Raw genomic sequence first — 10,883 nt, forward strand, 5'->3', positions numbered from 1 at the left:
TGCTCTGAAAAATGTGCTCACACATATGGAGTGAGGAGAGGGTGTCAGGCAGGCAGCTAGCATTTCTAGACTGTCCTCCTTGGAAGACTAGAGGCATGGAGCAAACGTCCCCATGCTCCCCTGCATAAACCACCCCCATCAACAGAGCTGGCCCCCTCACCATCCCTCACTCACAGGTTGGGTCACTTACCAAGCTATCTTCCCTTCCCCATCCCCATATTTTCTCTCCCTATCCAAATCCCACCCAGATCTAACTCCATCTCCTCTATCAAGCCTTCCCCGACTCCTTGGAGGGAAATGATCACTCTCTGCTGAATCCCTGTCACATTCATGGATCCCCCCACCATACTTTAACTGTAATAACATGGGCTTTGGAATCTTTACAGACCCAGGGTCAAATCCCAACCCCGAAACCTACTGGTTGTGTGACTTTGGGCGAGTCTCTTAACCTCTCCAGGACTTAATTATAATGATGATAAGACTTACCTCATTATCATAGGACCCAATAAATGAAAAGCCCTTAGCAATATTTTATTTCCTCTTCCCCCATTGTGGCACCTATTTACATATATATGGTCTTCTGTATTAGCAATCAGAGAACAGGCTAGATATCTTTTACCTACCATCCTATGAAAATGCTTGAACATAACTGGCACTTAACACACAATTGTTGATTAAGTGACTGATTAGTTTGGTTGGAGAATTAAGTGAGTTTGTTATTAAAAGGCACTTCCAATAGTCCTAATTTTACTCAGCAGCGTGATATACTTGGAACAAGCAGTACACTAAATAGTTCATAAATGGTTTTGAGATCTAACTCTGTTACTTAAGTAGCTGTGTGAATTCGTGTAAATGTCATAATGTCTCGGAATCTGAATATTTTAATCTATAGAATGGAAATAACAGTGTCTACCTTTGGGATTTTTCTTTGGACTAAATAAGATGATGTATATGAATCTACTTTAGAAACTACGTTAGTTGTTATTATGGATGAATCATCTACAGAAACAATTACACAGAAAAATTATACCTTAGAAGCATTAAGCCCAAGCACATTATCTTTTTCCAACAAAATAAAAGATACATAAACAAAGAATTCCCTTCCTGTGATGTTAACAAAAAGAATAAAATGCCTAGGAATAAATTTAACCAAGGAGGTGAAAGACCTATATGCTGAAAACTTTGTCATTATTGAAAGAAATCAAAGAAGACATAAAGGAATGGAAAAATATTCCATGCTTATGGATTGGAAGAATAAACATAGTTAAAATGCCCATATTACCTAAAGCAATCTACAGATTCTGTGCAATTCTAATCATAATCTCAATGACATTCTTCATGGAAATATTACAAAGAATCCTGAAATTTATATGGAACAACAAAAGACCCTGAATAGCCAAAACAATCTTGAGAAAAAAGAACAAAGTGGGAGTTATCACACTGCCTAAATTCAAAATATACTACAAAGCTATAGTAATCAAAGCAGCATGAAATTGGCAGAAAAACAGACACACAGATCAATGGAACCGAATTGAGAGCCCAGAAATAAAACCACTCATCTATGGACAGCTAATCTTTGACAAAGGAGCCAAGAGCATACAATGGAGAAAGGAAAGTCTCCTCAATAAATGGTGTTGGGACAGCCATGTGCAAAAGAGTGAAAGTAGTACCTGTGCTGTGAGCCTTGCACAAAGAGATGGCAAACAGCATGGATATTTCTCAAAAAATGAAAAATAGAAATACCATATGATCAGCTATTCCACTACTGGGTATTTATCCATAGAACGTGAAATCAATAGTTCAAAGAGGGCCGGCCCCATGGCTTAGCGGTTAAGTGCACGTGCTCCGCTACTGGTGGCCCAGGTTCAGATCCCGGGTGCACACAGACGCACCGCTTCTCCGGCCATGCTGAGGCCGCGTCCCACATACAGCAACTAGAAGGATGTGCAACTATGACATACAACTATCTACTGGGGCTTTGGGGGGAAAAAAAAGGAGGAGGATTGGCAATAGATGTTAGCTCAGAGCCGGTCTTCCTCAGCAAAAAGAGGAGGATTAGCATGGATGTTAGCTCAAGGCTGATCTTCCCCACCAAAAAAAAAAAAAAGTCAGCAATTGAAAAAAAAAATAATTCAAAGAGATTTATGCATCCCTACATTCATTGCAGCATTACTCACAGTAGCCAAGATGTGGAAGCAACCCAAGTGCCCATCAACGGATGAGTGGATAAAGAAGATGTGGTATATATACACAATGGAATGCTACTATCAATTAAAAAGACAAAATTGTGCCATTGTGACAACATGGATGACATTGAGGGTATTGTGTTAAGCAAAAGAAGTCAGACAAGGAAAGACAAATGTCGTATGATTTCGCTCATGTGGAAAATAAATGAACACATAGATAAGGAGAGCAGATTAGTGGTTTCCAGAGGAGAAGGGGGTGGGGAGGATGAAAGGGGTAAAGGGGCACATGTGTATGGTGATGGTTAAAAACTAGACTATTGGTGGTGAACACAATGCAGTCTACTCAGAAGCTGAAATATAATAATGCTCCTCTGAAATTTACACAATGTTATAAGCCAATATGACCTCAATAAAAAAAAAAACATTAGCATGTTTGGAAAAAACAGCAATAGAGCTTAAACAAATGAAACATAGATGAACAAAACAAAAAATATAATAGTGCGTTGGGGAGCTATAAAACACCTTCAAATAGCCTAATGTATGTGTGATATATGTGTAATTTATATTTGTGTAATTAAGTATATGAGTATTTATATGTGTAATTAAACCCCTTAAGTAGATAAGGAGTGGTGGTAGAACAGAAAAAATATTCAAATGAATAATGGCTAAAATTCTTTCAAATTTAATGAAAAATGTAAACTCACAGATCTAATATGGTCAATAAACCCCAAGCACAATAACCAATGAGAAAACCACACCAAGACACATGCTTAAAACTAGTCATAAAGAGAAAACCTTAAAAACAGCCATAGTAAAATAGACACATTAAATATAGAGAACAAAAGATAAGAATTATAGAAGACTTTCTATAGAATTGATGGAAGCAGAGTGACAATGGAGAAATATCTTTGAAGGATTGAAAGAAAAAACAACTGTCTATGTAGAATTCTTTATCTGATAAAAATATCTTTAAAAAATAAACTTGATTCTTGTTGTTATTATCTACTACTTAATGAGTGAGATCATACGGTATTTGACCTTCTCCCTCTGACTTATTTCACTTTGCATAACACCCTCAATGTCCATCCATGTTGTCACAAATGGCTGGATTTTATCATTACTCGTGGCTGAGTAGTATTCCATTGTATATACATACCACGTCTTTATCCATTCGTCCCTTGATGGGCACTTAGGTTGCAGAAATAGAAGTATAATGATGTACACCTGAAATTTATACAATGTTATAAACCAATGTTACTGCAATAAACAAAAATTTTTAAAAAATAATAAAAAATAAAAAAATAAAGGTGAAAAATATTTCAGAAATATAAAAGTTAAAGGAATTCATCACCAGTAGACATGCACAGCAAGAAATGTTAAAGTAAATCTTAATTGAGAAGAAAAATTATACCAGATGGAAATCCATCTTTACTCAAAGGAATGAAGGGCACCAGAAATTGTAACTCTAGGGATAAATGTAATACGTTTTCTTATTATTTAAATCTCTTTAAAAGATAATAAACTATTATTCAACTATTTTTTAAAAAATAATAGCAATCTATTGTGGTGTTTATATATATTCAAAAGAAAAATAAACAATAACAATGATACATAGGCCACCTGGGAAGAAATGCAATTATGGTATTGTAACTTCTTATACCATATAAGAAATGGTATAATATCACTTGAGGTACACCGTGATAAGTTAAAGTTGAATATTATAAACCCAAAAGCAACCACTAAATTAACTTAAACATAGAGTTACAGTTAACAAGCCAAAGTAGGAAGTCAAATGGAATCATAAAAAATACTCTAATAATGCAAAAGAAAGCAGAAAATGAGAATAACAGGAACAAAAAATAGATGAGACAAAGACAAAACAAATAGCAAGATAGCAAATTTAAATCCAACCAAAGTTAAAACCTAGGGTACTCTCAAGAACAGTGCTTGTTATGGTGAAAGGCAATTGGGAGTAGATTTGTGGATATAATGACAATATAGCCTAGATTATACACCATTTAGTTCACAAGGGAGAACAAGGAATAAGACAGCTGGGAAGACCATAATGACCATATGACCATATGGAATATCAAATATTGACCTCAGAAACTATTCCTTCTAAGGAGCCTCAATTTCACTGAATTAGTTTGTGGAAACATTTATGCCCTGGGTCATTGTTCAAAATAACACAGCAATCAGCTTGCAATTAATAAAGTTCAACTGCTGGGTATGATCAGGGAAAGAGTGGAAGAGAAACCTACCTGTACCACTGTCATCCCAGAGTAACAGTGGGCATACTCAAAGCTGTGCCTCCCTGAGGCTTAAATCAAAGACTTACCACTGTGGGAAGGAAATAGACTTCACTAAAGTGATCCAGCCAGTCACTAAATAAATAAACAAGCAAGCAATAATAACAAGCCCTGGGGGTGGGGGAATCAGTACCCAGAGTTGATATAACCTGTTATCTAAAATGTTCAGTTTCCAACAAAAAATTACTAGTCATGTAAAGAAAAAGGAAAGTATGACACACATACTAGAAAAAAAGTAGGCAACAGAAACTACCTGCAAGAGCAACCAGATGTCAGATTTAATAGAAAAAGATTTCAAAGTAGCCATTACAAATATGTTCACAGAACTAAAGTAAACCATAATTAAATAAGTAAAGAAAGGCATGATGGCAATGTTGCACCAAATAGGGAATAACTTTATAAAAAACCAAGTGGAGGCAGTGATGCCAGAAAGATGGTGGACTAGGATGTTCCAGGTGCTTGTTCTCCCATGGAGACATTGAGTTAACAACAATATATGAACCAAAACACCTCTTTGAGAACTCTAGAAACCAGTCAAGAACCTGCGGCAGCCCAGCAAATACACCTCCATGAAAGAAAACTGCACAGAAAGGGTAAGAAATTTCATAGCATTTTGCTCTCCTTTGCCCCGCCACCTAACCAGCACAGTGTGGTACACTCAGGAGGAAACCCCCCAGTTTTCAGCTCTTTACTTGGGAGGGAAAGAAAAGAATGGAAGCTGTGTCCCAAGTTTTCCTTATCAGGGGGATGCCTGAGGGACTGGTTTCTGTCTTGTCTGATTTGCAGTGCTGATGGGAATGGTGGTATAGATTGGATACCAGGATAGAGACCACCTAAAACAGTTTTGAGTAGCATGGTGCATTAGAGCAACAGGGAGCCTGCAGTTCCACAGACAGGTGCCACGGGAGCAAGAAATTATGGGCAGAGGAATACAATAGAAACTCAAACTGAAAGCTCCTGAGAAGCAAGGGCAAGCCTCTTTGGGAAATTAAGACAGATAAAAGCAGTCCTATATATATTTTGGAAGAAAAGCACACACAAAATCCCACAGAAGATGCATCCCTAGAAAAAGACTCAGAGGTCCTAGAACCTCGAACTGGAGTGATTGGTGAAGGTCTTCCTCACACAAAGACAATCCATAAAGAATAAAAGACACAGTTGTTTCTTAAAATGCTTAAATATGAACAAAAGATAACAAGGGATACAAAGAAACTAGGAAATATCATCCAATCAAAGGAACTAAATAAATCTCCAGAAACTGACCCTAAAAAAACCAAAGGTCTCTGAATTATCTGACAGAGAATTTAAAGTAATTGTCTTAAAGATGCACAATGAGCTAAAAGAGAGACATGTGGACAACTAAATGAAATCAGGAAAACAATGTATGAACAAAATGGGAATATTGACAAAGAGATAAAAATTATAAAAAAGAAATAAACAAAAATTCTGGAGCTGAAAAATGCAAGAAGTGAAGTAAAAAATTACTACAGAAATTTAGCGACAAACTTGATCAGGCAGAAGAAAGAATCAGTGAACTTGAAGACAAGTCATTTGAAATTATCAAGTCAGAGGAACAAGAAGAATGAACAAAAGTGAAGAGAGCCTAAGGGACTTATGAAACACCATCAAGCAGACCAACATATGTATTATGAGATCCCAGGAAAATAGAGAAGGGGCAGAGAGAATATTTAGAGAAATAATGGATGAAAATTTCCCAACTTTAAGGAAAGAAATGGACATAAAAATTCCAGAAGCTCAATGAACTCTAAGTGGGATAAACCAAAAGACCCACATCAAGGCACATTATATTCCAACTGTCGAAAGTCAAAGAAAAAGAGAGAATCTTAAAAGCAGCAAGGAAAAAATGACTTGTCACATACCAGGGAGCATCTATAAGATTATCAGTGGATTTCTCAGCAGAAACCCTGTAGGCCAAAAGGCAGTGGGAAGATATATTCAAAGCACTGAAAGAAAAAAACCTATCAACAAAGAATACCATATCCAGCAAAACTGTCCTTCACAATAAAGGAGAAAATAAGACTTTCTTTGGTGAATTAAAGCTGAGGGAGGTCATTATCACCACCCCTGCTCTACAAGAAATGCTAAAGGGAATCCTTCAAATTGAAAGAAATGGATACTACACAGCAACACAAGGCCATGTGAAAATAAAGTTCACTGGTAAAGGTAAATATATGGATATATAGAGACCCGTATTATGTAATTTTGGTACTTAAATCCACTTTTATTTCTTGTATAGAATTTAAAATTAAAAAGCATAACAATAACTATAAATGGATAATGGTTAACGGGTATACAATATATCAAGATGTAATTGCGACATCAGTAACATAAAGAGGGAGAGGCAGGGCTATAAATGAGTAGAGCCTTTGTATGCAATTGAATTAAAGTCTTATAAGTTTAAAATAGATTGTTAATACTTTAATATGTTTTACATAATCCCCATAGTAACCACAAAGATCTTATCTATAGAATATACACATGGAGACACGAAAGGCATCAGTGCATGCCACTACAAAAAAAATCAACAAAACACAAAGGAAGGCAGTAAGAGAAAAAATGAGGGTTAAAAAAACTACAAGACAAGGATAATATAAGTAATACAATGGCAAAAGTAAGTCCCCCCCCCCCCCCGTAAAGCTGGAAAGCAGTATCTTTCCCAAAAGCCTGACAACAGCCAGGGTGTAATCCAGCTCTTTCTCACAATAAAATCTGTTCTTTTAACCTCTGTGCTCTGGCCTCAGTGCACACATAACATGTAGAAAATTTTAGTCTGGACTTTTACCTCGAATCAGTAGCAACATTCAAGTTGGGATTTAAGAAACACTTGGGAAATTGAGTCATACAATTTCTTTGAAAATCTTGGCAGAGAACAGCATGGACATCTGGGAGCCAATTTCATCACAATGTAAATAAAAATACAAAGGTTGTGCCAGTAACTTTTGTTCTCAACAGTGACCAATTAGCTGCCCCCCAGGGCACCAGCCCTGCCTTTACTTTCTGCCCCTGTTCCTTTAGCTGCTAATGAGGTTTGGGAGCCTGCACTCTCTGCTCACTGGCTGGATCATCCTGCTTGGTGACCAAACACAGTCTTGTGGGAAAACTATCATGGAAGCCTCAGACCTGCGTGTCAGAGGCTTCTCGTCATTGATGCACTAGAACAAGGATACATCTCCACATGGGAAGGTGAAGCTATATTGGAGGTGTATAGTGCAATAGAACACACCTTGGAGCAGATGCACCCAAGACAATGGAGCACTTCAGCAGAAGGAGCCTTGTCTCAGCAGCTCCCAGGGCTGCACTCAGAAGAAGCTGCCTGCTTCTGTTAGCTGGAATAATTGGTGGACAGCAACGCTGCATGTTAGGTGGGCTTTTACCCTCTGGGGGAGGCAGAGCCAGACCTTTCATCAGAACCTTAAGTAGTCCCGGAGTCAAGCTCTAGCCCAGATTTGGGAGCAGTGAATTGTGGTTGTTTTATTCTCTCTACTCTTTTGGGGGGGATTTGGTGGTTAAGGCTGCCATGTAGCCTTGTTGTGGTATGAATGATTCTGGGATATAGAAAATGGGCTTTGCAGCCAGGGACACTGAGAACATGGGGCGCATATTCATTCCACTCTAGGACAACAGGCTATGACAAATGAATTTCCTTTTCCTCTCCTTTCCCCCCAGCCCAGAGCAAGCTTTCGATTTCTTAGAAGAAAACAGTGCAAGAGGAGGAAGCCCTGCCCCCATGAGAGGACTCCTGTGTGTGCCTGGCCTCAGGGACCACGTAGCTTGGTGGGCCCACTGCCGTCACCTGGAACAGAGGCAGAGGCTCCTTCAGGCTGCCCTGTGGGCACTGCCACACACGGGTGAGCAGTTTGGTTGTATGAGCAGCACCCAGAGAACTTGGCTGGTGGCAGGTTAGTGTGAGAGACACTTTCCACACTGCAGACCTTTAGCTTAGTATTGAGATGCTAGAGCCAAACACGTCATGAGAGAAGTAATTTATTGAGGGGACTTAAGGGAGAAAGAGCATGTTCATTGAGCTTTAATGTAAGGGAGTACACAGGTGCCATGTTCCCAGAACATCCTTCCTAAGTTAGCTAATCTGTGAACTCCTGTCACTCCCCATCTCTCTTACATGCCAGTATGGAGTCTCAGGAAAGAGGAGGAAATCCTGGATTTACAACTTATATCATGTTGATCTCCCCAACATCTCTGGTCTCCAGTCTCTTCTACAAAATAGTCATGATACACAGATCAACTCTAAGGCCTTGTCATTCTGCCAGTAATTCATCAATGATATTAATCGAAGGATAGAAAAAAATTAAGATAAATAAAGCTAAACTTTCACTTAAGGTTTGTTTCCATTTTAAAGTATTTTGTCACAGCGTTTGGAAATAACAAGGGCTTTGGATTCAGGCAGATCCAGCTAAAGTCCCAGCTATGTGATCTAACCTTCCTATGCTTCAATTTCTGCTTCAGCAGAAGAAGGGGTAGGGGAAACCTAACACTCATGATTATTGAGGGGAGTAATAGTACCAAATATCAGTGACCAGGATAGTACCAAGCATTAGTAAAGTCCTCAACAGAGGGTAATGATGAAGATGTTGATGATGATTTGGACCATAGAATTTGTTGCATATTTTAAAAAGAATATTCAAAGAGAATGTTACTAAAATTACTGTTATGTTTATTTACAAATTGATAATATTGTTAAACACAGTAAAATATTTTATAACTATGAAAATTTCAATAACACTGTCTACTGATCAAGCTACATTTAAGAGTATATTAATGATCATAATATTCCAATTAGACTTTGAGAAATATGTTGGAAACATTGGCATCACATGCCAAGTGAGTTACATGCTTTATCTTCCTTAATTCTCCCAAGAATATGAACAGGTAGATCCTATCATCTTTATTTTAAAGATGGTGAAAGTGAAGTTTACAAAAGTTAACCAACTATCCAAAGATGACCCGTCTCTCAGTGGTTAGAGCTCAGTGTTGAACTCAGGTCCTTCTGATTCAAGAATCATCACACTGGACCACTTTGCTATCTAGCCACCCTAGCCACCATCTTGGGTAGTCAAGTAACTTGATCTCGTGCTCGCCTAAAACTTCTGTGCTGGCTGTGATCTCTTTATTGTAGGTTAAGACTAGCAGGTGCTGCTAGTGTGGAAAGAAATGCCCATGGAAATGGGGAATGGGACAACTGTCCAGGAATTCCTCTTAGAGGGACTTCCTGCTCTCCAGCATCTGGGAAATGTCCTCTTCCTCGTGCACCTGCTGGCATACCTGGCGTTCGTTGCAGGCAATGTGGTCACAGTCACCATCACCTGTGCTGACTCCCAGCTCCAGACACCAATGTACTTTTTCCTCAGCATTTTCTCCTTCTTTGAGTGTTGTTTCACAAGTGCTGTTGTTCCTAAGTTGCTGGTCATCTTTCTTTTAGGCAGGCAAACGATGTCCTTTCCTGCCTGTTTCATACAAGCCTTTGTCTTCGTATTTCTGGGAGCAGCAGGTTTCTTCCTCATAGCGGTGATGTCACTGGATCGGTACGTGGCCATTTGCAAGCCTCTGCCTTACCCGACCATCGTGAACCTGAGGACTTGCCTCGTCCTGGTCATGGCCTGCTTTGCTTTGGGCCTCACTCTCATCACTGGTCCAGTGGTGAGGGTTTCCTGGTCATCCTTCTGTGGCCCCCATGTCATCCCTCACTTCTTCTGTGACCTTGGCCCCCTGATTCATCTCTCCTGTTCTGACACCAGATCTATTGAATTGTTGGCCTTTGTCCTCGCTTTATGTATCCTTTTGACATCCCTCATCATAACCTTCATTGCATACAGCAACATAGTAGTCACGATCGTGAGTCTCCCGTCAGCCAAGGAGTGACAGAAAGCTTTCTCCACCTACTCACCTCACCTCATTTTCCTCTCTCTGATCTATGGCAGCTGTGTCTTTACATCTGTGAAACCAAAGCAAACGAACAGGCTGGACTCCAACAGGGAGGCTGCCCTTGTGAACACGGTGGTGACCCCGCTGCTGAACCCTGTCATCTACACCTTGTGGAACAAGCAGGTCCACCAGGCTCTCAGGGAGATGATGTGCAGAATGAAAATATCAGGATAAAAAAAATCACATGGCCTTGGAATGGAAGGCTTCAGAGAACAATTTGTCTTCATTCTGGCTGGTGTAGCAGTCCACAGAGTTCCCAGAGGAGAGTCTTTGGTAGACTTCACTTGACCTCTCTTTGCACATCCCTGGAAAAATGGAAATCTCTGTTTTCAAGGCCACATTTTATCTTGGTGTGCATATCTATCTTCTCCCTAAATATTCCGCATGTTGACAACAACTAATTTTGATTGCAAAATCCTTTACTGAA

The 10,883-nt window shown here is 39.1% G+C and overlaps 1 protein-coding gene across 1 annotated transcript; it reads left to right on the top strand.

Annotated features, from left to right (window-relative positions):
* The first annotated feature begins 9,673 nt into the window (after positions 1-9,673).
* Positions 9,674-10,630, top strand: LOC101401496 (olfactory receptor 6E1-like). The gene is given in 1 exon segment (XM_087432932.1): positions 9,674-10,630. A coding segment is annotated over 1 exon segment (945 nt). The 5' UTR covers positions 9,674-9,685.
* Positions 10,631-10,883: the final 253 nt, after the last annotated feature.

This window comes from Ceratotherium simum, chromosome 6 (genome assembly GCF_057802395.1).
Source record: "Ceratotherium simum simum isolate JZ-2026a chromosome 6, ASM5780239v1, whole genome shotgun sequence".
NCBI classification, from domain to species: Eukaryota; Metazoa; Chordata; class Mammalia; order Perissodactyla; family Rhinocerotidae; genus Ceratotherium; species Ceratotherium simum.